This window comes from Osmerus eperlanus, chromosome 2, assembly GCF_963692335.1.
Source record: "Osmerus eperlanus chromosome 2, fOsmEpe2.1, whole genome shotgun sequence".
NCBI classification, from domain to species: domain Eukaryota; kingdom Metazoa; phylum Chordata; class Actinopteri; order Osmeriformes; family Osmeridae; genus Osmerus; species Osmerus eperlanus.
In genome coordinates this window covers 2,158,288-2,184,311 of record NC_085019.1, presented here as the reverse complement: position 1 = coordinate 2,184,311, position 26,024 = coordinate 2,158,288, and the positions used below count along the sequence as shown (strand labels likewise).

Below are 26,024 nucleotides of genomic sequence, written 5' to 3'. Positions count from 1 at the left end.
TGGACAGGGTGCTAGATCCAACGGTAAACCTGTACATCTCTGCCTGTTTCCCCACCCATTCTAACGGGAACGCAAAGTGCACAATGCATGCACTGTACTTTGATATTAATCTATGGGAATAGATTTGCCTGATATGGATCCTGGCGGGTATGATGGTGCGATATATAATTCATTCGCATGTGATGTTGACACAGCATGCCAAGATCTATCATATGAAATACTGTACATGTCACATCGCAACAACAGAAGACGTTTGTTGACGTTCACATGCGCGGTTCTGTTTCTAACTGGCCTGTCTGTATCACATGATTGGGTTCCCTTTAACAGCACGTGTTTGTGTTGGCATGTTGGACGAAGTAGTATTAAGTCATCATCAGTATGAAGTGTGTTAAGCTACTTTAATAAATGTTTGCGCTTCTCTGGATAATTTTAACAATGTTGTCGTCTGAAGTAAGCGATTGAGGTTTTCTTCCTGTCTCTGTTGGAGTAACTTATTTTAAATATGAGTGTTGTGGTCTCCAGGCTATGGTGGAGCTGCCGGTGGGCCTACTGGACAAGGCGTTAAACCACCCAAATCTGGTAAAGCCTTCTCTTCTCTAAACGTGTGCTGAGTTTCTGAGATATTTATATCTACTTAGAAGTTACATTTCAACTACTGTGTGTCCAGATAGATTTAAGCAATATCCATAAGGTTTAGGTGCAGGTGTTTGAGGGACTTGTCCCTTCAGGTCTCCTATTCCTCAATCTGTTTGTGGCGTTCCTGTCTCTCTGTTTCTCACCGTTCATCCCCTGGCTTTGTCAGTTAACGATGTTGGCTGAATGTCGTGTCTTTGTCCCACCAGGCCACACAGACTGTTGTCTTGTGTGTGCCAGATATGGTGGCAGTATCTTACATTTACATTTAGTCATTTAGCAGACGCTCTTATCCAGAGCGACTTACAGTAAGTACAGGGACATTCCCCCGAGGCAAGTAGGGTGAAGTGCCTTGCCCAAGGACACAACGTCATTTGGCACGGCCGGGAATCGAACTTGCAACCTTCAGATTACTAGCCCGACTCCCTCACCGCTCAACCACCTGACCCCCACCATCTTGTGTTTCAATGTTGCGTAAAACCTGTCGATGTTGCTTTGTCTCAGTCGCTGTGTGTGTTTCTGTGTTAGTGTCCGTGTGATTAATTGCCGCCCTCGCGGCTCAGCGGGTTGTCGTAGTCGTCTTTGCTGTTTGTCTGTGTCTCGATGGGATGTGGTGGTGAAGGGTCATGTGACCCAGGCCATCTTCAGCCCACGTTAAACCCTCGTTTCTCGTCTCGTCAGTGTTCCTTGTCTGCGTCTGCTCTTCCAGTCCTGTCTCTCTGAGGAGAGTTCATTACTTCTGAGGAGCTCTCCTCATTTAGTTTTTAATGAGTGCTTTGGGACCTGGAGACACAACGTCTGATTAAGTTTAATTGGATTTTAAGCTTTGCGAACGTTTTGAAGTTCTTACCCATTAGAATGTGCCAGAACAGAGGCCGTCTCCAGGTCCCTTGCAGTTCACCGGTGCATGGTGATGATGTCTCTCTGCCAGGTGTGTCTGCGGCAGATTTAGGAGGTCCTGGGAAAGGCAATCAGGGCGGACGTGTTCAGACACAGGATTTAAAATAAGCGAAAACCCAAGGAGTTGTCAAAGACGGTGCCAGCAGCTTTGGACCTGCAGTGCCAGGGGTCAAAGGGGCCAAAGGGGGCCTTGGATCCCCTGTTGCTCCTCCACCACAGGTTGGAAAGGGTCTGGGACCGGCAGCCCCACTCGGAAAGGAGTCCAAAAGCGTCGGTCCCGGAGTTCAGCAGCCATCCCAAAAGGTCAAAGGTTTTAGTAGTTTGGTCGTAGTCGAGATGGGAGTCAGGAGACTGGGGCCCCAGGGTTCAGCTAAGAAAGGGGGGGTTCGTCTCGGCCCGTTGGCTCAACCACCACAAGGAGCCCAAAACAGTGAACCCCCAACCACAGATGGTCAGGGAAGCAAAGGTCTAGGTTCTGTCGCTCATGATGGGCGGGGCTCTAAAGATGATGTCGCTGTTGGACAAGGTGCAAAAACTCTTACCCCTGTGCAGCAAGATCTCACAGGCTTCAAAGTAAGCGAGTCCACATTGCTTGCTGGGAAGAGCGTCCAGTCGAATAATAAGGGTAAAGTTTTCATTAGGGATGTGACGCCATTTTTCTGTCATGTGTTTGAGTAGAATATGTGTTGTTCCTTTAGTCTACTCCTCCAGTTTGACGTCTTCAATGAGTGGACCCCAGAGAAATGTTGTAGCTTCTTTCTTTGGTTCCAGACATGCACATCAGGGATCAAACTGGACATGTTCGAGGCAGATGATGCATGCGTTTCATGGTGTCAGTTGATGAATGAATGTGGACGTGACAAAGAGCCTGCACCCGCTATTGTTTCTGTGATTTCTTTGACTGAGATGGTTGCATGTGTCGTACCTGTTTATGTAGCAGATGTTTGATTACCGTATTTCTTCGTTTAAACTCCGCCCTCAAATAAACGCCTCCCTCGAATAAACGCCGCACCAAAAATGAACATTGTGTAATAAACGCTGTGGCGTTTAATCGAAGAAATACGGTATACGTGGATGGAATTATGGAATGGTGAAGCAGCAGACAGTCCACTTGAACGTTCTAATGGCTTCAAGGTTCTAATGGCAGTTTCAAGAACGACCATGTGTCTGTCTTTCTCCTTTCCGATGGATGCCCTCAGGTGCCTATGGTTTCAAAAAGTATTGTTTCACGATTGGAAGCGCTCAAGATCTAACAATGTCTGAATATAGGCCTCCCTTCCTGTTTTTTTGCTTTTGACTGATTTGGTTTTGAGTGTGGGACACAGATTTAAACATTGCTTGTGGCATGCTAGGAAAGCCATCTCAAAGTGCCATCTCAAAGTTCCTTTCCTGAGCATCTGGATTGCATGAGTAGTAATGCATTTATTGGGATTAGGTACAGGAACTCGAGGTCTCAGTAGTGTTAAAAACAACTGCCTCAGCATTCTCAAATGTGTTTACCTTTTCTGCTGAATTGCAAAGCTGATGATCTAGTCTGACGTTATGTGTAGTAACCAGATTTCAGTAAAGCTGTTGTGGTCTCCAGGATATGGTCCAGGAGCTGGGGTGCCCACTGGAGCTGGTGCTAAGAATGGTAAAGAATGTCTGTATGTCACGACCACCAGTTTCTCTCTGTTACACAGCATGTCGATGGTCTTTGGCACTCTTTATGTGTTTATTATGGGTGCAATCGAAAGCAGAAGTATCTTGATGCCATTGAAAACATAGATATATATAAACACTAGATGTCTTACGGCGGAGTCTAGAACATCCGCACGTGGCGGCCATCTTGCGACAGTCAACTCGCTCACCCATAACATTGTGTTGAATCTACATGTACTTTTTAAATGACCATAACTTGCTCAATTTTCAACCGATTTTGAAACGGTTTGGTTTGTTATCAACGTCAGAGATGTCGTTATGCCACTGCCTACTTTTATTCTTTTTAAATAACATAATTATTCATAAGTATGCAGTGGCATACCGACATCTCTGACGTTGATAACAAACCAAACCGTTTCAAAATCGACGAGACATCTAGTGTTTATATATATATCTATGATTGAAAAGGGTTGTGTGAACAAAAGTAACCACTGTTGTGATCTTCAGGATATGGACCAGCAGCTGGGGGTTCCAATGGTCAGGGAGCCAGAGGTAATGGTGGACCTCTCTGACCTCTGACCTTGTCTCTCTGCCTGTCTTAGTGCATCGATTAGTGGAAACCACTGAAGTTCCTGTGTTGCATGTATGGAGATGCTACTATGACATATTACAAGGAACAATGAAAAGCATGTCTTTACCATGTTGATTGGATGGAGCATGTTTGGCAATGTACTGCTGCCACTGAGAGTGTTGACAGAGATCCTGTTGGTCTCAAGAGTACATTCCTGGAGCAGAAGGGTCACCTGGTGCTAGAAGCAATGATTGTGACTACCGGTATTTGTTGCATGCGTCCAAGCCCCTGTTTGGAATGAGCATGTTTGAACGTGAGGCCTGAGTCTGTGACAGTGTCTCAGTTGTTGGCTAGTGGTGAACAAACGTTATGTTTGTTTGCCGGGTAAATGCCTGCTAACTTCTCTTTCTCTGCATTTCAAAGAGAACCTCTATGTATTTCCACCGAATGAGTTTTAGAAACATTATTGCATGTTGTTTTAAGCTGTGATTGGAATGAGCATCTCAACTCGTTACAGACTAGTTGCTGTCTTTGCTTTTGAATGGTCAAGATAAGATTAGTTGTGATCTTCAGCAAATAGTTTTGAAGCTGGAGGTCCTTCAGTTCTTAACAGCAATTGTAAGACTAGCTTGCATTTTAGTTTTTGACTGGTGTTTGCATGATAAAACAAAATGTTAGAACACAGCCGTTTATGCATCCCTGAGACAGTATTATATAACGGATGTTGTGGCCTTTACCAGGATATGATCAAGGAGCGGGTGTGCCTGCTGGAACTGGGGCTAAGAATGGTAAACTTATTTGGCTATTTTTGCTTCAATCTCAATGAGAGGGTAGTTCAAAAAGGTTGAGTGCGTTGACTTTTGTTGTGATCTCAAGGGTTCAGTCAATGGTAACCCTCAGCTAGTTCAGAGTTAAGCTTTGACTGTTTATGGATAACAGTTTGGTTCTGTTACTACGACACAAAATATTTGTCAAGAAACACCTGAACATCATGCAAGTTGGGACATGGTAAAACCAAAACTGTTTTGGTCTCTGTGATATATTCCAGGAGCTGCTCAGACAAATGGAGGTGGTGCCACAACTGGTAAATGCTTATAATCGTTGATTTTTCTGCTTCCATCTCTATGTAAGAATTCTGCAACCAATTGTATTGAGAAGTTGGCTAAGTAGGTTAAGTGTGTTGACAGCTGTTGTGACCTCTAGGATACGGTCCAGGCGCTGGTCTGGGAGCTCCTAATGGTCAGGGGGCCAAAAACAATGGTAAACCTTCACTGCCCTCTCTGTGTCTGTCTGCCTGTCTGTCAGCTTTTACCCTGTGGCTTATTTTCTGTCTTGATCTTCATGTAAGAATTTGGTTGAGAAGGTGGTTAAGTATGTACGGCTGTTGTGACCTCTAGGATACGGTCCAGGCGCTGGTCTGGGAGCTCCTAATGGTCAGGGGGCCAAAAACAATGGTAAACCTTTACTGGCATGTCTCTCTTTCTGCCTGTCATAGTGGAAGGGAAGCAGTTTCAAAGAGCATATTGTGAGTCATTGTTAGTCAGGCAGGTTGTGGTTAAACCAAACCATTGTGGTCTGCAAGATATTTTCCGAGAACTGGTGTGCCTATTGTAATTGTTGTTAAGAATCGCGAATTCAGTTTTCTTTTCGATGTGTCAATAGTCTGTAATCATAATCTGTCAAATTAATAATCTCTGAATGCACGTCTAGTGCTCTCATTGATTGATTGGTCGAAAGCATTCTGAAATAGATTATAAATGTCTGTAAAATGCTATGGTCTACAGGATATGGTCCAGGAAATGGAGGTCCCTCAGGTGCTAAAAGCAATGGTAAATGTCTGCTGGCTTAGTCTATATCTGTCACAGTTGAGTTCAGGAGTATCATGTAATTGTTTAGCTAAATAAAGTATTATTGCGGTCTTCAGGAAATGTTGCTGGAGCAGGAGGTCCCAATGGTCAGGGTGTTAAAGGCAATGGTAATCCTTTTCTGCCCTCTCTATGTGTCTGCCTGCCTGAATGTCTGTCTGTCTGTCTGTCTGTCTGACAGTCTGACAGTCTGAATGTGTGTCTGTCTGTCTGTATATGTGTCTGTCTGTCTGTCTGTCTGAATGTCTGTCTGTCTGTCTGTTTTTAATGTCTGTCTGTCTGTATGAATATGTGTCTGTCTGTCTGTGTATGTGCCTGCCTGCCTGTCTGTCTGTCTGACAGTCTGACAGTCTGACAGTCTGAATGTGTGTCTGTCTGTCTGTCTGTCTGTATATGTGTCTGCCTGTCTGTCTGTCTGTCTGTCTGAATGTCTGTCTGTCTGTTTTTAATGTCTGTCTGTCTGAATATGTGTCTGTCTGTGTATGTGTCTGCCTGCCTGTCTGTCTGAATGTCTGTCTGTCTGTCTGTCTGTCTATCTGTCTGTCTGACAGTCTGTCAGCCAGCTTATACTCTGTGGTTTATTTTCTTCATGTAAGAATTTGGTTGAGAAGGTGGTTAAGTATGTATGGCTGTTGTGACCTCTAGGATACGGTCCAGGCGCTGGTCTGGGAGCTCCTAATGGTCAGGGGGCCAAAAGCAATGGTAAACCTTTACTGGCATGTTTCTCTTTCTGCCTGTCATAGTGGAAGGGAAGCAGTTTCAAAGTGCATGCTAAGGTTTGATGCAGAATCTTATCGGTTTACTCTGTGTAGGATTCGCCAGCCCAAGCGCTCAGAACAGTAAACTTATTTTACAGTTGACTCATTCCGATTTTTTAACACAATGAAATGGACAAGGTGTAAATGAGTATTGCGGTCTTCAGGGAATGGTGCAGAAGCCGGAGGTCCCAGTGATCAGGGAGTCAAAAGCAACGGTAACTCCAACCTTCCATGGCCTACATCCATGCTTATAATTGCACGTCAAAGGTGATGATGCCCTTCATCGGATCTCTCCACCATTTTCGATGCGCTCGGTTATTTTTTCAAATCACTGTGAAAACTTTGCCGTAAATGTAACTTACTGTTGAGACGGTTTACTTTCACTTTTGGCTTGTTTTCAGTCTGGCTGAGTTTATTGCAAAAAACGTCTTTCTTCCTGGTCACAGCTATGTGTTGTGCATGAACGAGGTCTGTAACAGGCCACAGCCTAGTCACACGGATGTGTGTCAGGTGCATGGATGTTGTCTGTCCCTGTGGTGTGAACCAGCAGCAGCATTGTGTGATGAGCACTGCCTCCCACCCCACAGGATTCAGACTAGTGTTGGTGTAGTGCAATAGGCCAAGGGGTTGTGTTTCTCTGGCTCAAAGCCAATCAAAGGGGCACATGCTAACTTCTATTGACATGTTCCGCAGGCTACGGTGTTGGGGCTGGGAGCTACCCAGGCAACGCTGGCCTTGGCAATGGATACGGGGCAGGTAATGAAGAATGTTGGTATAAGAGACGTGAAGATGACCATCATGCCCATGTTAGCTGTTGCAGTAGAGGTTTACATGTCAGTTTGAGATGAATGGTTGGCTCTGTGCCTCAGGTCTTGGACAAGGGGTCTACCCACAAGGTGGAGCAGGGGTCTACCCACAAGGTGGAGCAGGGGTCTACCCACAAGGTGGAGCAGGGGTATACCCACAAGGTGGAGCAGGGGTCTACCCACAAGGTGGAGCAGGGGTCTACCCACAAGGTGGAGCAGGGGTCTACCCACAGGGTGGAGCAGGAAAATCTACTGGTGAGGCTTGTTTACCTCCAAGAAAATAAACGTATTTTCATGCTTGCTGTCTTCCATTTTCATCCTATTTTTGTACTCTTTTTTTCCGGCAGGTGCCAGTCTGGGACAAGGGGGCTACCCACAGGGGGTATACCCACAGGGGGGCTACCCACAAGGTGGAGCAGGGGTATACCCACAAGGTGGAGCAGGGGTATACCCACAAGGTGGAGCAGGAAAATCTACTGGTGAGGCTTGTTCACAACTAAAAAAGCTTATTTTCATGCCGTCTTCAGTCTTCCTCCGCTCTGTCATTTCCTCCTCTTTTTAAACTCTTTTTTCCCCGGCAGGTGCCAGTCTGGGACAGGGGGGCTACCCACAGGGGGTCTACCCACAGGGGGTCTACCCACAGGGTGGAGCAGGAAAACCTACAGGCAAGGCTTTAAGTCTCACCATGTTCTCTTGCATTCTGTATGTCTGTGTGTACGGTATTCATTCAATATGTCCGTCTTCTGGTCCTCCGAGTCTGTTTGTGTGTGTGAAGGCAAACTGGACTGTGTTTTGTTTAGGATCACCCCCACAGGTTATGGTGATTGGATGGGATGATATTCATGGCCTGAGGCCAAGGAAGAGATTGGGAGCGGCTGTAGAAATTGAGTTAGTTAGAAAGCTTCCAATGTCCAATTGCAAAGGATGCTGAAATACAACCAATAAATCAAGGACAGTGCAGAGATGAAGACAGTGATGATACAATATCTGGAATCAGACAGATGTACTTTATCTCCGGAGTGACAAACAAGGATTTGGGTTTTACCCTACCTGTCTGGTGCCAGGAGCCAGCTACATCACAGCAGACAGACAGAGAGAGAGATACTTACTGCAGTCAGCCAGTAACCATGTCTCCTTGGCTCCTCCCCCACAGGCCAGGGCAAAGCGGGCGGGGCCAAAGCAGTGCCTGCAGGTATCAGGGTGTCGGCATGAGTGTCTGTGTACATGCATGTAATGCACATGCCTGCCCTTCCCCCTCCCCCATCCCACAACCCCCCTACCCTCTCTCATTTAATCATCCTGCCCTCCAAATCTAACAATCTGAAACATCTCTCAGGCAAGGACCACAGGCCAGACAGCAAAGCCAGAAGAGCCCAAAGTCATTCTGCAGTGTGTGTTAAGCAGTGTGGCTGTGTAGGAGGATTTCCGGTCTGAGATATGACGTTTTCTCTGCTTTCTACAGGCTATGGCAACGGCAACGGCTACGGCGCTGGCGGTGCTGGTTATGGTGCAGGTGGGTGTCATAGTGGCAGCTCCACTACCCAGTATCTCATTCAATGACTCACGCATTGACTCATTCATTCACTTACTCACGCATGATTACATTTGATGGTTACTACTTATGTTCCAGGAAATGCTTACCCAGTGTTGGCTGATGGTGCTGGGCTGGGAGGCAAAGCAGGGAAGGGTGGAGGTAATTACCCAACAGCAAAAATATCCCAGTCATGAAAACAACTTTAACTATAGGCGAAGGCATATTGTCTTAGACAGCTACACTAACATGGTCTGCTTTGACTCTGGTAAGATTTACGAATCTTAACATTTTAGGCCAGGCAGTAGTGTGTCAGTGTGCCCCTTAAGTGTAACTGTTATGTGCAACATGGAAATGATGCAGGCAGTTATCTGTAGGTTATCTGTAGGTTACCTGTGGTTATCTGTAGGTTATCTGTAGGTTATATGTAGGTTATCTGTGGTTATCTGTAGATATTTTGTTTCTTGAAGCAGAGTCTTCCTCACTGCTTTGTGACCCCAGAGTTAACCTCCAGTGTTCCTCTCTGGTGCTCTAGGCCTTGGAGGCGGAGCCTACGCCGGACAGGGCCAGGGGATGTCTGGGAAATACGGTGAGAATTCTCATGGAGGAGTCTGGGAAGGGGCAGAACAGCAGTGGCTACAACTTCTTCACATTTACATTTAGTCATTTAGCAGACGCTCTTATCTAAAGCGACTTACAGTAAGTACAGGGACATTCCCCCCGAGGCCAGTGCCTTGCCCAAGGACACAACTTCAATCTGCATGGCCAGGAATCGAACAGGCAAACTACTGATTAATAGCCCGATTCCCTAACCGCTCAGCCATCTGACTCATCTCTAAAAATAAATAAAAAAAGATGGGGGGGGGCAGTTCACGTTGAGGAAGGGTCACTAACACTTCGGTGTGTGCTCAGTATTGTGTCACTCTGGATTAGGGTTAGTTTAACCCTAAACCTAACCAAAGCAGTTTGAATCTTGGTCTCTGTCCAGCCTGGTCATGCCCACATGCAGTACCTTGTCTTTGTTTGTAGGGGGCGCTGGTCCAGCTGGTGCTCTGCCTTATGGAGTACAGCCTGTGGTGCCAGCTGGCCTGGGGGCTGATGGGAAGTCTGGAGGATATGGCGGAGGGCCCTATGGAGGCGTTCAACCCCTGGGTCTGGGCCCCGACACTGGCTTAGGTAGACACACCCACAGGGAAGAGAGCCAAAGACAGAAAACTTTGAATCAATCAACAAAGAACAAGAGAGAAGCAATGGACGTTAAGAAATTAACTTTATTCAGCTTGTGTCTTGATGTGTTGTGCGAAGGGCGGACGATCCCGTCGTTTTGTTGAATTTTAAGTCGGTTTTCGTATTTGAGTTTTGAATCCACTATTGTTGTTTTTCCAGGGGCGCTGGGTGTAAGAATGGAACCTGCAGGTGGCAAATATGGTGAGCTCTAGTGATTCACTTTACACTGTGTGGTTCAGGTTTGTTGCTGACCTGATTGGGTTTCATACAGGTGGAGGAGTTGGTCAGCTTCCGTACAATGGTTCTCCAGTCATTCCTGCTGGACTGGATGGTGAGCTTAATGTCCTTGAGTAAATGTGCGTGAGTGTGTGTGTGTGTGTGTTCAAATCGTTATGTTAATAAGGACTGGTACTAATAGGTGCGGGTGTTTATGTCCTTCTTCCAGGTGATGGCGGCTACCCTTACGGCGCACAGCCTCTTAGCACGGGAGGTGACGGCAAATCTGCCAGCAAATATGGTGAGAGGGAAAGTAGCATGTGAGGTGAAACAAAGAATGCGTGTGTACGGCATGCAGTATTTCAGTGACTCTCTGTGTGATTGCAGGTCTGTGTGTTTGTTGTGTACATGTAATTTCCATTTAAATCTGTATTTGCTGTCTCTCTGGGCCTTTTCCTGCGACTATCTCTCTAAGGGGACGGTGGGGTGGCACTGGGTTCCCAATCATATGGACTGGAGACAGGTGGTGGTGGTGGAGGTGGTGGTGGGAAACCCAAATGCAAAAATGGTACATGTCTGTCTGTCTGCCTGTCTGTCTGCCTCACTGTCTGTCTGACTGTCTGTCTGTCTGTCTGTCTGCCTCACTGTCTGTCTTTCTGACTGTCTGCCTGTCTGTCTGCCTCACTGTCTGTCTGACTGACTGTCTGTCTGTCTGTCTGTCGCTGTACACATGTTTGGGTGTCGTTTCTGTACCACATACGGCAGTGTCTGATTGTGGTTTTAGTTCCTCTCTTGTAAATGTCGGTTGTTGTTTCAGGAAATGGCGGGGGCTATGGCGGAGTGCAACCAGCAGGTGACTGAACTCACATTCTGTCATGCAGACACGACTTGTACCTGCTGCATGAGGAACTCGTGTCTCAATGTCTGTGCATGCTCTGTGCCTTAAACTCATCCTGTTTCTTACATAATACTTTATATTCTGTTTGATAATGATTGTTGTGACCTGCCTTGGCATGTGACTGCTTAGGTTATGGTGGACAACTTGGTCATGTTCAGGGTGCATATGGTAAGCTATAGAGCACCACTTCTTGACACAACTATCTCATTTCTGTTGTCAGCTTTCCAGCAGCTGTTTCTGGTTGCTAGTTAATGCTGTGTCTAAGCATGACTGGGAAAAAAACCAAAATGAAAAAATCGTAATACATACAACTGTATGGATTACTTAAATAGTGTTGCAAATAACCTAGACCCATGTCAGAATGTCAAAATGCAAAAACACAAGAATGTACATTTTGGGACAGGTTAAGCTCAGTTTGGGACAGTTCATTTTGTACTTCGGGACGGTACTGGGACAGTGAGGAAAAAAAGTTTGTTGCAAAACCCTGATTCTATGCGACTGACTGGTTTTCCTTTTACAGGAGGGCAGGGCGGCAAATATGGAGGTGGACTGAATGGATTCTTTGGAAATGGATTGAAAGGTTTGTTGCCTGTTATTTCTACTGTTCATGATGTAGATTTTCCATGCACTGTGGTTGTGTTCAACTGTTTACTGAATCTCTTTTATTCACTTCTGCCTATCTTCCATTCCCTCTTTCACAATCTGACTCCAGGTTAATCCAGTCATCCAGAGCAACTTTGAGTGAATATTTTTCCTTACCATAATGTATTCATTGTGATGTCATTTGTTTTGTTGTGTTGTATTTTTGTGATTCCATGTTCATTCTGTTTGTCCATTGTTGTTTGGATGTTTACATGTTTGTGGTCTTTGTCTTTTCTATTGTTGTTGTTGTTGATGTTTGTTATTTCTCTTCCCAATGCCCCCTGCCTGCTTATTTCTACAGATTGTGTCACCCCTGTATATTTGTGTCTGTATCAACACTAAAAGTCAAAAGCTCCCATAACCTGTATGATGGCTTCTTCCTCCTTTTCATGCTAATATGTCTGGTTAAGACAAGGGTTTAGGAACTTTGAATCACCTATCAAATAAACACACAGAACTCAACAGACTATATCAATTCATAGTCAATTAACGTGTAGCAACTAACAATGGACAATGTCAATCTGTCTGTACACTTTGTTCCCTCTGTTGCATCACAAAAGCCTCATACGTGCAGGAAACCATCGTACTTCCCGTCTCATGTAGGTCAAGTCAGCCTTAAACAAATTACTCAGACAAACAAAAACGTGTGGTTCCTGTAAAATTTGCGTGTGTTGTGTGTGTGTAGATTTAAATAACAAATGTGCTTGCATGCAGTTCCGTGAAATAGTTCATAGGAACTATTTACTCTATGATTATTGACGCTGCTTCCACAAAGTACAAGATTCTTGTGGAAGTACAAAGTAAAAAAGACAAATAGTTCATAAGAACTTTGCATCCTGTGCACAATACAGTACGCACTTTATTTTGTAAAAAAAAAAACCCTTAGCTTTAATCCCCAAATAAATTCTCACTCGTGTCTCCAGCCCCAAGGCTCTGCTAAGGTAAGCTGAAGGCTGACGTGACCGTGGAACGCACAAAAGCAGTTTGTTGGACGACCTAAGGGTATGTCGACCCATAAAGCTCTCACGACAATTCTGACTTGAAAGCTTTTTTAATAAACATGTGCTCACACTTTCAAGGCCAGAGGCAATAAAGAAAGACACTGTAATACAAGTGTACGCTACACAAATCAAAACGATCCAAAATAATACATAAATATCACATAAATAAGAGGACAGAAGAAATTTCCATTGATCTGACCTCGAACATTTACAGAGTTGAAATGTAACGTTTTGGTTGACGTGCAGGTTAGATACATTGAAAATCAACCTCACTCTACGCTCCCGGTATTAAAGCTTTGGTATCTTGGAGCTTTGGCTCATCCACAAACACCCCCATTTTCGCCAACATCTCTCTGGGAACAGGATGGGCATGCCGTGACACGTACACCTTCTCAAGGTGTGGGTTCATTGGAGAGGGTTTGTAGTCCATGCAAGTGAGACCACTCAAGCTTGGTGCACAGGTCACCTCCCATTTGTAGAACATCTTTCCGTGCTGAAGAATGCAAAGGTCCTCCCCTACTCCAGCAGTAAACTCTTTCTCACATCCCCCTAAGAAATCGTCGTCCCATTTGCTGTCCTCATCCCAAACCTCAAATCTCACTTTCCTAACTACTGAGAGATCCATGGTTCCCAGGTCAAAGGTCATAGCCCAGTGAGGGCTGTTGTTGTTGTAAATGACAGGAGTACGTTTCTCTTCGTGCCCTTCGACGATCACCTTTACAAAGCCGTCCGTGGCGGTGGAGTGGTCTCCCCACAGGGCCACACCCCTCTGCACGGTGAGGACCACACGAGCCAATCCCCTTTTCCTAGGACAACAGTCTGAGCCGACAGCAGGGTCATTTTGACAGCTGCAGACACACTGGTCTTTGAAGTCTCTCTTGATGCCTTCCCGGCAAGGTTCGGAACAGTTCTTCCAAAGGGCCTTCTCTAAGATATAGTGGCTGATTGCCTTGCGCAGGTTCTTCCGCAGTGGGTTGGTGGTGGGCAGCAACTCATGGAGGGACTCAAGTGAGTACGACACGATGTCTGGGTGGGTGGGGAGGGTCCTCAGCCACTCCTTGTAGGATGCTGGATCTTTATCAGCAGAGAAGAGAAGCTCTGGCTCTGTGGTGTGGCCACCCTTTATCTCTGTGAACCTGGACACAGAGAGAACAGAGAACATAGACATCGACAAGGGAAATGATGTAATAATGGATGTGGGAGAGCGAGGAAGAAACTGTGTCAGGAAGGCTACAGTTACACACTTTTACTATTCATGTATTGGGTGTGACGGTATTAATTACACACAATCTATTGCTTACCTGTCATTGAACATGCTGGAGAAACTGGCTTTGCTCTCTGTCTTTGCCTTGTCCTCCTGGCAGCGTTTAAACTCTGACTCCAGACTGCTGCCTCCTACACTGGCTGATGCTTCTACATCCAGGCACACCTGCACCTCCTCGGCACTGAGGCCCTGTAGGCTGGCCTGGCACTGCCTGATGCTGGTCACAGACTGCACCGTTCCACCAAGGTTCACCTGATAAAACTCTGTAGATCAGACCTGGGAGATTTCATGCAATGCTGTGGCAAAAAGCAAGACCTTATTGGCTGCACCCCAAGGAATCTGAACAAAAACTGTCTGATTCTTACATTTCCGTGTGCCTTTAATTGGTGAATTGGCAACTAAGTGACAATTTACAACGTTTACAACAAGCACTCTCTCACCTTAGTGATGTAATGGGTGCCAAAGTTGTCAATAAGCTTGTAATAGCGGGCTTTGTATTCTGGATCAAATGTTTTGGGGAGATTTTTCACAGCTTTGTGGAATTCTCTATGGAGCCTCGGTTGGCTGGAGACTCGATAGCTGTTTCAGAAAACACAAATAATTATGAATCATTCAATTATGTAATATAACTATATTCATAGATGATGTATGAGGAAAGTACATAGGTTATGGAACCACATTTACCTGTAAAAACCACAGGCTATGCTGTGGCTTGTAAAACTGAACTTGTCACTCTTGGTTTTCTCCATTGAGTATTCAGACAGTCTAGACGTTGTCCCAGCCATCATTAATTTCCCACTTTTATCTGCGACATTCACATCCAAGTTGATCTTCCAGTTATTATTTACTGAGGAGCTGGCGGAGCTAACGAGAGACTCACTGGACCGGTGAAGTTTACTCGAGACTTTCATGCTACATGTCTGGCTTGGCCTCCAGTCCACCACAGCCAGGGGGAGTTTCTGCATCTTGCCCTCCAGATAGGGGTTCCGGCACAGGGTACAAGTCTTGTCTTTGCGTTTCCAGAAATTCATGTCGATGACAAAGGCTCCTTTGCGTTCCATCTTGGTGATGTCAAAGCCCTCTCCAGCTAAGTTGGATCCTGGAACAAATTCAGCTTCTTTGCACTCTTTGGCCGAACCATCGGTGCATGCTTGGGAACTTAAAGATGTCAGGGAGAGCAGATGTCCTGCCCACAGGCAGACGGTGATAGCCAGCATACTGTATCTGGATGAGATGACAATACGCAACAGCTACTGGTTTGAATGAAGTTGAGTTATATAAAGCTAGGGTCAGGCACATGTGGATTTAGTGATCGACTCTTCAAGCAAAGAGAATAACACAATACACAATATGAAATTGATTCTAGTTCATTGGTCTTAGGCCTACTACCTATCCAGTTATTTGAGTAAATTGCAGCATGCCATTGTAAACTTTAATCTAATAAAACGTAATTTCCTAACAACAAAATATCGTCTATTGAAAATGTTGAGTGGCCAGTAACTTCAAAAAAACACTTGGCACAAAGGCTGGTGAGCCCAAAAAGTTACTGTCAAGCACTGGCAACAACATATGCTTCATACAGCTATAACACAGCGCAGCTTTTACAGCACATGGTAAAAATAAAATGTGCATGGAAAATCAAATCCTTACCTTCGACCAGTTTGTTCACAATGTGAATAAATGTGTGATAGTTGGTGAGAGGCAGTACGTTTCTTCAGTTCATTCAAACAAATAAAGATGTTTGCATCTTGAACAGAGGGAGACACTAAAGCTGTAGATTGTGGTGTTCCTATAAATGTCCTTACCAGGGCTGTGGTTTCTAAGAAGATGCTGGGGGGTGGAGTGGTGGTCTGTGTGAGTTAAGTGGAAACTCGATCTTGTCGGTTTGTCACACACGCTAATTTCTCTGAAGTGAAGAGGTGAGTTATTAGGAAATTGAACTTCCTTTTTATTCAAATCACATTTACATGTATTAATTTAGCAGATGCTTTTATCCAAAGCGACTTACAAGAAAGAGCTTTACAAAAAAGTGCAAAGGTCAATGATCATAAACAGCGAGATAGCCCCAAAAACATTGCGGGTAGCCAAAACATAAAGCATACATTGTGAAAAGCAAATAAGTGCCAATGGGTAGAACCAAAAGAGCATGTAGTTAAACAAATTACAATTAAACAACATGATCCTCGAAAGTGCTAGAGTGCACCTCAGTATCACAACCTTTATGTATAGGGCACACGTCTGCTGTAAACCAATTTATCATGTCATTTTAAGAATTTAACCTTATAAGGTTTTTGTCCTTCGGACTTTGGATTGGTCATGTCTGACACAAATGAAACTTGCAGACTAAGAACAAGATATTGGTGGGCGAAACCCAGTCATTTCAATACTTTCAAGCATCCAGAACGGTCTTGCAAGCATCCTTGCTAGTATTTACCCTGGTATGATTATTGACACTGCTTCCACAAAGTACAAGATTCTTGTGGAAGTACAAAGTAAAAAAGACAAATAGCTCATAAGAACTTTGCATCCTGTGCACAATACAGTACGCACTTTATTTTGTTCTAAAAATAACCCTTAGCTTTAAGCCCCAAAATAAATTCTCACTCGCGTCCCCAGCCCCAAGGCTCTGCTAAGGTAAGCTGAAGGCTGTAGTTGTAGTTTAAACACATTTTCTTCAATAGAAATGTTTGTATCGAAAGAAAACTCACATTACCATTTGGGTAGATATGTCAAAGTCAAATTTATTTATAAAGCACATTTAAAAACAACTTATGTCGACCAAAGTGCTGTAGGCCTACAGTCAAAACATATAACCAACTAGACATATTCATAGGACATGACTAACATAAATAAAAATCCCTACCCAATTGCAGACTCAAATGCTAAAGAAAAAAGATAGGTCTTAAGGTGGGATTTAAAAACGTTGCTCCTAGTAGAGGACCTAATATATAAAGGTAGGCTGTTCCACAACTTTGGAGCAGCAACAGAAAAGGCACGATCTCCTTTAAACTTCAAACGTGACCGTGGAACGCACAAAAGCAGTTTGTTGGACGACCTAAGGGTATGTCGACCCATAAAGCTCTCACAACAATTCTGACTTGAAAGCTTTTTTAATAAACATGTGCTCACACTTTCAAGGCCAGAGGCAATAAAGAAAGACACTGTAATACAAGTGTACGCTACACAAATCAAAACGATCCAAAATAATACAGACATATACCATAAATGAGAGGAGAGAATAAATTTCCATTGATCTGACTTCACAATGGCTTCACAATGTGAATAAATGTGTGATAGTTGGTGAGAGGCAGTACGTTTCTTCAGTTCAGTTAAACAAATAAAGATGTTCGCATCTTGAACAGAGGGTGCACCCTATATGTTCCTATATATGAACAGAGGGTGCACCCTATATGTTCCTATATATGAACAGAGGGTGCACCCTATATGTTCCTATATATGAACAGAGGGTGCACCCTATATGTTCCTATATATGAACAGAGGGTGCACCCTATATGTTCCTATATATGTTGTTACCAGGGCTGTGAGAAGCTGCTGGGGGGGAGTGGTGGTTTGTGTGAGTTAAGTGGAAACTCAACCTTGTTGGGTGGTCACCCAAGGTCATTTCTCAAGATATGAGTTATTAGGAAGTTGAACTTCCTTGTTATTCAAATCACATTTACATGTATTCATTTAGCAGACGCTTTTATCCAAAGGCTACAAGTTGTGGCGTGTGAGCGTGTGAACTGGTTGAAATGCGTGTGTCTGGTCAATGCGTGAGGCTTGAGAACCCCGCCGTTCTCGCAAGGATGCTTGCAAGACCGTTCTCGCAAGGATGCTTGTGTAACAGACGTGGCCACGCTCCGTCACAAGGTTTACGGGCCGATGTTCGACAGTCGCACTTTTACAAGCGTTGATTGGGATTGGCCCTACTGCGTTTATTTTTTCCGGGATTATCAATCTAATCAATTTTATCAATCTGCACTGACTAATAAAGAAAATTGTTAAAACTCAAACTTTAGATTTTACTGGGGCACAGCAGATTTATACTAGGGCACGTGCCCCAGAGAAAGAACTGAATTGAAAATAGACTCAGCTCAGCACTCAAACTGCCTTGGTGGAAAAGGGGTGTTATACCCCATGTAGAACCCATGTAATGTCGTCAGGCCCTTTGGTCATTGTTAAAGGCCGAAGGTGGGTGGAGTCTTCAATGGGTGGATCAAGAACCGGCTTTCAATGGGTACCAAAAAGGGATGCTCGAGATGTGTGCGAAAATACCGCAATGCTTAATAATTGGTCGACACTGAAAGTTTGTGGATATTGTCTTTTATACACCTGCCTAAAGGACTCGGAATAGTATTTTTCTGCATTCTCCTCTTTCAACCTAACCTACACTGCAGTCAGCGCCGCCGCTGTACCCAAATTGGATTAGAGGGGTAGAGAACGTCAGCGTCCGTAGTAGGCATCACATCAGCAATACCCAAATCGGGACTAGCCGAGGCCGGTGAACATGTCTTATCAGGGGCACAGAGGATCCGAAGTCAATGGAGAAATGGATTAATTGCGTGTGGTGACGAGAAAACGATCAGTATTCAGGGTGTGGACTAATAGCTCTCGAGGGTCATCTTGTGCAGATCGTTTGAAATCTACCGGTTCGAATCACAGCAGCATACTAGATAGCTACAGTACAGTTGCTAGTCAAGCAATGCATCGCCGATTGACATTTTAGCTAACACGTTACTGTAGCGGGCTAACTGTACCCCGGCTGGCTTGCCTCATAAACATCAGCAGTGTTACTTTAGTCGCCAACAAATTCTCAACAAGCAAAACATGGAGACTTGTTTCAATGTAAGCGGTCGGGTACGTTAATCGAGTGGTACTGTTCTGCGTTCAATAAACGTTATGACCCCTTAGTCCTCTGTTACAAATCCGACTGTTAGCTAAACCTATTCTCTGTAGTCAGCAGTATCAAGGTGACGGACAAATGGAAGTAAGCTAACGCTAGCTAGCTAGCTAGCATCACTGGACCTGTGAGCTAACTGGCAGTGCACCGAATACCGTGGTTACCATGGCGGTAATAAGTGCTGTGGAATGTGGCATCAGTGAGAAACCAACGTTACCACGATGAAGACTTTTTTTTCAGAAAACCGATGGCTACAGGTTTGGTGTTATGCAGACAATTAGATGCCACATGTAATGTATATCACAGGCTTACACCATGTGTGTGGTTGGCCTCGTATATGTCCATCCCTGCCGATGACACCGGTCACTGTTTTTAAAAGCAAACAGCGGGATAAAAGCGCTGTTGCCGGGTAGTGGTGCTGAAACGAGAGGACTGATTTAGTTGTTACAGTAGTTAGAAACGATCTAGAGCTAGCTGCACCAGCTAGCCTAGGTAGCTGGCTAGATATGTAGCCAGCTTAAGCAGCACAATAATTAGAAACACCACAGATCGATACCAATGGTGTCTAATAAATTTTTATTCGCAATAATTCTGTTAAATGTGTATATAGGTGTACAGTCGTTTTTTTACTTTTTTGGTGGCGTGGTTTTAACAGTCCTGGTTGCTATGGCATTTTTAAATGGCCCTAGACTATTAGACTGGGCAAATTCACCTCCCCATCTTCAATTCAACAAATACGTACTAACTGGATACAGACCGATCTCTTCAGTGCAAGACTGTATCAGAAGCCTGTTTTATCTGCACAACGAACTGGGAAACATTTACACACATGGTGAGTAGTACTAAGTATTGTACAAGCCCGCCAACTACTGTATTTAACATTTGGCAGCAGGGAATATAGCATTTTCAATAGCTGTCGAAATAACCAACTAGTATCAAGTATGCAACTAGTTATAGGCTATCCCAATTCAGATTGCGCTCTCCCTCTCTACTGGAAAGCAGTTCGTTCGGTTTACAGTAAGAGTAGAGAATAGATCATTGCTTTGCTGTTTGTTTAAATCCTCTTTATTTTTTCATTTTGACTGGACCAGTAACAATACATACAATATCATAATCTCTAGAAAGCATAATGAATAATATTGACCTCTCTAGTGACCTTATCTGTCCAGAAGGCTTTTCCACTGTACAAATAATGCAGGCATTGCCATCGAGTATTACTCTGTGAATCACTTCATTCAATAAGATGCAGAAGGATACACAGCTACCGATTTGTCTTTCAGCATAGTAGAACTGATTAGTGTGATCGTCATGAAGCACACGTCAGCTTGACAGGAGGAAGCACTCATTACTGTACATTTAAAACAAACACATGATTGATGACTCACAGCTGGGCACGTGTCCTAAATGCCCTGCTAACCCTGCTATCAATGTAGGCTTTTAAACTGGATTGGATTATGAAGCATGTACTTTAAAAACATTCTGAGAAGTGTCTTTCCTAAAGAATCCAGCAAGAAATTTAAAGTGTATTGTGTTGATGTATCGACTAGATATACATAAAAACATGTGAAGTCACTATCCAAAGTATATGTTCAATCATTTGTTTGGCAAGTTAAAAAACAAATGTCTAGTTAACTCTGTGTTAAATGTGTAGCATAGCAGTAATATTTGAGTAAAAATAATTGACAATTGTCTGCTCAGTTGGGTCCATTCAAAGGGGCCTCCTAGAAAGCACTCTAGTATTGCGCTTGAATAGCTGGGGGTGTGGGGATAACGTACTCAAAATAGATGTGTTAGATGGCAGTGGCAGTATCACCTGGCTGGGACAGATGATTTGACTTTGGGAAAGGCAGAGTGAGCGAAATAAAAAGGGGGGTGTGGTGGGGGTCTATAAATGATGATGTGCGTGTATATGTCTGTATCAAATTTCGAGAACAAGATGAATTTGTCCACAAAGCATCTACATGGCACCAAGTACAGTAACCTACAGAAGTCCTTTCTCACTGCAGTGCCGGGGCAATTGTTTTTTTCTTTTCATCTGCTCATGGAAGGTTCCCGTGGTGCTCCCAGTGTATACCTAATTGTCACGTACTTTGTGCAGACCTGCTTTTACAATTTGTAGTCTTCACCTTTTATATAGGCTTCGCCGCTGCACAGGTTAGCCTAATGTCACAAGCCAATTGTCCCTTCCCGTCCCACAGGCATTCCTCTGCTCTGCTTCCTGGTCCTCCTTCCTCTCAACATCCCCTGGTCCCAGATCAACGTCACCTGGCTGGGCGTGGTCCACTTCTTGGCCTGCCTGTCGCCCCAGCTTGGCTCTGTGGTCTACCACCTCTTCATGAACCACGAGGGAGGGGAGCCAGTCTACCACACACTCCTTACCCTGGACATGTGTGGCATCTGCATGATCAACACACTAGGTAAGCCAGGAGGGACCTGAAGGATTCACCACTCCAGTCTCCTCCTTGACCCGCTTTTGTTTGTTTGTTGGAACATTTGCATAATTTAAATAATTTTGACGGACCACATATAGTGTCATTTACATAGTGTCAGTGGGTAGCCCATTTCTATGTAAGGGAAATATCTTAATTCTTATGTTATGTGGACTAATGTTTGTGCGGGTTGATAGCATTCAGTAAAATGATGATGAAAGCAGGTTACAGGATAGTGAAATAAAGTTTGATATAAAAAAAAAAACAACAAAAAAAACAGACCCTTTCTGACCCCATCTGTCTGTGTGTGTGTGTTTGTCTCAGGGGCTCTGCCCATCGTCTACAGCACACTGCTCTGCTACCCCTTCACCCGCTCCGTGGCGCTGTTAGTCTACATCCTCCTCTCCAGCTACGCCATCTACTGTGCCATCACGGCCCGGAGCAGCGTACGGCGCCTGCGCTCCTTTGCCTGGCAGGCCCTGTTCCGCTTCTCCTTCTTCCTGCTGCGCTGGGTGGGCGTGGGCGGCGGCAGTCCTACCTCGCTGCGCCACTTCCTCACCATGGACGCGCTGGCCTTACTGGGCGGTGTCATCAACATCGCGCGCATCCCAGAGCGCTTCCGCCCGGGCCTGTTTGACTACTGGTGCAACAGCCACCAGATCATGCATGTACTGGTGGTGGGGTCCATCCTCTACCTGCACTGGGGGGTGCTGGATGACTTGCTCTGGATCAACAGCTACCACTGTCCCTCAGACTGAAACACACCCAGGTGCAGCAGGAGCCTACAGGGTTTTACCATGGACCTCTAGGGGTGGGGTGGGGGGGGGGGGGGTGAGGGGACTTGAGGGTGAAGGGAAATGGTGTTCCAGTGAAACTAGGTGACGGAGGATGTTTGGAGAGTTAAAGGTTGGACGGGCTAAACCAGGAGGTGCTGCATTCATAAAGCTGTGCATGACAGGTGAGATTAAGTGTTTGGCACTTCATGCACTCAAACATAGAATGTCCATATCTCCGTCAATCTTGTTTGTGTATCTACTAGTTGTTTTGTAAAAACACACCATGACCAGAGGATATTGTAACCACACGCACACACACAAACACACGCACACAAACAGACACAAAAGTACACATTAATGATTAGATATCAATGTTTCTGAAACACTTTTTCACTCCCATCTTTAGCAAGTGAAATACCACCTGAGCAATAGTAGACTACTTTGATAAGATGCTTATCCTCAATCATTCATAATGACTCAAGCAGAAAGATAATTTCACTAAATGATATCATACTCATCGAGAAGGAAGTTCATTCTTTCCAACTCGTTCTTGTGACCTATGCAGCATATCCGCTTTTGAATGAACATAATATACTTACAACAGATACATTGCACACAGGTACACCAAGGCTAGTAGTGATGCACATGTGATGCCAGCACTCCCAGTCCAGTCTCAAAGTCCTATGGAACTACTTGAGTTTCTGTATTTTAATGTATGAGAGGAATGTCTTCATTTGATTGTTTTGTCCATATTTATGTCTGTCTTACTTGGCCCTTTTGTCTTTCATCTGGCACTTGTTTTTTTTATATGTTTTCCTTTCTGCCCCTATTTGAGTCTCTATCTCACAGTTTTTGTTGTGTGATTTGGTGGAAACTAATTAGGAATGGGTGAGGGGGTTCATTTCATGGTTTGTTAGTGAGCTGCTTTTAAGGTACTTGCTAGACTACAAGAATGCTGTTTTTTGATTGGACACCCTGTATCTTTGAGTGACAGCCATGTTGAATAAGGAACAATACCGTAGTAGGTCATGCTTAATATTTACTATTTTATGTTACTTTTGAGTTATTTAATAACTCCATTCATGGGTTGATTAATCCTTCGAAACACTGTCCTTTATATTATATATTTATTAATCTCTGTTTATATTTAAAGGGACCATTTCTTACTTTAAGATAAGAAGGGATTCTGTTCAAAATCATGGTATGCCTCTTCCAGTATTTAGCTTTTTTTGTGGAAGTTTCTAAAAGGGATTTTAATATTTTAACTGTAGGTATTTTACTATTTGTATGTTTTGCACATCATGTATATCAGTTAGTAAATATGCCATTTATTATTATGCATTTGAATAGACTAAAAACAAACAGCAAGACCCCAACATAGATGTCACAAGGCTTCCACTTAATTAGCACAGTCTGCACTATTAAGATGTTTTATTTTCGATGCCACCCTACAAGTGGGGATTTTGTGCCACAGGTGGAAATGCCAACCTCCTTGACAGCAGCACGCTGTCAGTATATAGATCGTAAAGGAGTCATTTGAATGCACTGTGTAGCACAAAGAATCTGGTCAAAAGCACTGAAACGTCGCTCTACTCGGCTTTTGTTTTAACCCTGAATTGTGGTAGTTAGATGAAGCTCTAATGGCGTAAACACAGCGTGTGTTGTGTACAATTCAGGGAGAACTCAACCAGGCAAGAATGAACCCCAATTCATCTCTCTTTTTTTTTTAAAGCTGCAACAACCATATTTATTTGTTGTCCCTACTGTAAGATCACTATTGAATTGGTACAAAACGATGCACTTATGTTTCCGTTATTGTTGTGATTAATAGAACAATGTTTACGTTTTTATTTTATTTATGTAATTTGAGAATGTATGTGGAAGGTATACACCAAGCATTTTGTGTCATACTTTTTAAAAAGGGACTTTTTATTAGTCCCAACTGCTCTATGGGACTAGCTTTTGTTTAAAGTTTATATCGTTTCGGTTTCTGTGTGATATTGCACTTTTGTAGTCCACGTGCGCTGATCTTTCCCACACGCTCGAAAATAGGCCTTAGGAGTAGCATTTACTTTGCTCACATTGAGTCAAGCTTGAGGGAGAATCCATACTCTCCTTCACTGGCTTCAGTCTGCAGCCCCCCCACCCCCACCCCCACCCCCACCTTGCCAATGTGTGAGGCTGATTAACCACAGCTTTGAACCCTTAGTCATCATTTCCGTGATGACGATACTATAACCACGGCCCTTTGTATCGTTGTTAGAACTAATGGATTGCAGTGCACTGAATGAGTCTGATTTAATGCATGTTAGTAGCTCTCAAAAAGAAACTGATGTCTCATAAGAGGATTTCAGATGAGTATTAGCCAAATGCTTGTGCATTGAAACCGGTGACACAGCCTGTGTCTGTCACTCCAGCCAAGAGCTTGTACATGCGTCCGGGGAAACAGAATGTGTTTTAGTTAGGGGGGAAAAGTCTACCGTAGAGGAACATGAGGGACTAGAACACAGGCAATATACACTATATCAAATAAACTGCACTGTTTATTTTTTTCAAAAGGGCTTTGGATCAAAGTGAATACCAATAATGAAACTTATTTAAAGTCCATATAAATAATGTAAATATGTGTATGTAGATTATGTATACATACAGTGCAAACAATATATACTCTGATACTACTTTTTATACATGTACGTAAGTCTGTAAAGGGAAAAAGGAGTAATGTAGTATGTGTACATCAGTCCAAGCTCAGCTTCAGAGCAATGGCTGAGGCTTGCCTACTATCAAATCCATCTGTATGTGAACACAGAAGCAACTGAATTTCAATTCAGTGCTATTGTAGATGTGGGTAACACCGAGGGGTGATAAACCTTATTGAGAATGCGTGTATCATTAAAATGTTTGTATTGTTTTGTATCTGAACAAGGCAGTGGGGATGGCATGTGAACACCTCTGATTACAACTGGATATCTATGCATTATCAGATAAAACATTTTAATTAACGCTGAAGTGGTTTGTTAAACTGGTATCTCAAATGTAACAATGAGACCAAGGGCCCATTTGAGCTCTCGGGCTTTTGAACGCACTCGACGCGAGTGCTGCACTTGAACATCCTGGTTTCGCTTCTCAGGGTTGGCGTAGCGGCAACGTCCAGGCCTAGCGTCTTGTCTGAAACATGGCTTTTAGGGAGGAAGAGAAGTGTCACTGTGTTTCTACCTACCGGGTACAAACACAGTGGAGGTTGAGGAGTGTGAGGTTGTCTATGGAAGAAGGGTTATAGGTTACAGAACATACTGAGGTGAGTAGGAGGAATGGAGGCTTGAGGATTGGAACTAAAAATCATTTTTCAGAAGTGTGACCAGGCCAGCAGTCATTGTCCTTGTCTGTATATACAACATGATGTTTGAAAACCTCACAAAAACGGCGGAAAAGGTTGCTTTTTTAGGCCACGGGCGCCGGACAGCCTGTCAACAACTATTTACAAAGGATTAACTGTCAGAACTATTGTTATATGATAATAATGACGATAGTGATGATCCTTATAACTATTATTAATATTGATACCGTTATTCTGTGGAAATTGGAACTACTAATGACTCTGTAACTTGTATACAGATGAGACTACCCCTCACCTTTTAGATGGAGAGAGGTTTCTTGAGGGCCTGTATATCTGTCTGTCCTCGTTGTTTAGTTTTGGCGTGGTTTTGTTAGCAAGGAAAGTGACAGTCCAATAGACCCACCTGGTGGACATTTATTGTAATGTTGCAGCCCACTGCAGACATACTGTGTATTTCACTGTATGCGACTGACTGATTGACAAGTCATGCTGCTTGTCAGTAGCATGTTCTCCCAGCACCCACGAAGTGGCCAAGCCCTGCGTATTCAGGGTTGCACAAGCCAGTTATTTTGTTTAAATGGACCATGTGTGATTGAGCTTATGACTAGGATATCAAACTAAGTTTGATA

The 26,024-nt window shown here is 43.9% G+C and overlaps 3 protein-coding genes across 3 annotated transcripts; 2 read left to right on the top strand and 1 right to left on the bottom strand.

The window, feature by feature from the left end:
• LOC134039988 (uncharacterized) lies at positions 1-12,143 on the top strand. Its single transcript, XM_062486214.1, has 27 exons — positions 1-23; positions 523-579; positions 1,565-2,158; positions 3,119-3,166; positions 3,682-3,726; positions 4,486-4,533; positions 4,794-4,829; positions 5,143-5,199; positions 6,256-6,312; positions 6,423-6,449; positions 6,533-6,583; positions 7,062-7,124; positions 7,238-7,429; positions 7,522-7,653; positions 7,756-7,839; positions 8,637-8,687; positions 8,805-8,867; positions 9,241-9,294; positions 9,735-9,881; positions 10,092-10,133; positions 10,204-10,263; positions 10,378-10,449; positions 10,624-10,716; positions 10,966-11,001; positions 11,176-11,214; positions 11,567-11,626; positions 11,759-12,143. The coding sequence occupies exons 3-27, from the start codon at positions 1,870-1,872 to the stop codon at positions 11,761-11,763; spliced, it is 1,851 nt and encodes a 616-aa protein (XP_062342198.1). The 5' UTR covers positions 1-23; positions 523-579; positions 1,565-1,869; the 3' UTR covers positions 11,764-12,143.
• A 524-nt stretch (positions 12,144-12,667) lies between these two features.
• On the bottom strand, positions 12,668-15,721 carry prf1.1 (perforin 1.1). The gene is made up of 5 exons (XM_062486227.1): positions 15,604-15,721; positions 14,638-15,177; positions 14,394-14,532; positions 13,991-14,205; positions 12,668-13,825 (listed from the first exon to the last, which is right to left on the bottom strand). The coding sequence occupies exons 2-5, from the start codon at positions 15,168-15,170 to the stop codon at positions 12,964-12,966; spliced, it is 1,749 nt and encodes a 582-aa protein (XP_062342211.1). The 5' UTR covers positions 15,171-15,177; positions 15,604-15,721; the 3' UTR covers positions 12,668-12,963.
• A 2,514-nt stretch (positions 15,722-18,235) lies between these two features.
• On the top strand, positions 18,236-25,687 carry paqr4a (progestin and adipoQ receptor family member IVa). Its single transcript, XM_062486555.1, has 3 exons — positions 18,236-19,685; positions 21,052-21,270; positions 21,607-25,687. The coding sequence occupies exons 1-3, from the start codon at positions 19,412-19,414 to the stop codon at positions 22,038-22,040; spliced, it is 927 nt and encodes a 308-aa protein (XP_062342539.1). The 5' UTR covers positions 18,236-19,411; the 3' UTR covers positions 22,041-25,687.
• Positions 25,688-26,024: the final 337 nt, after the last annotated feature.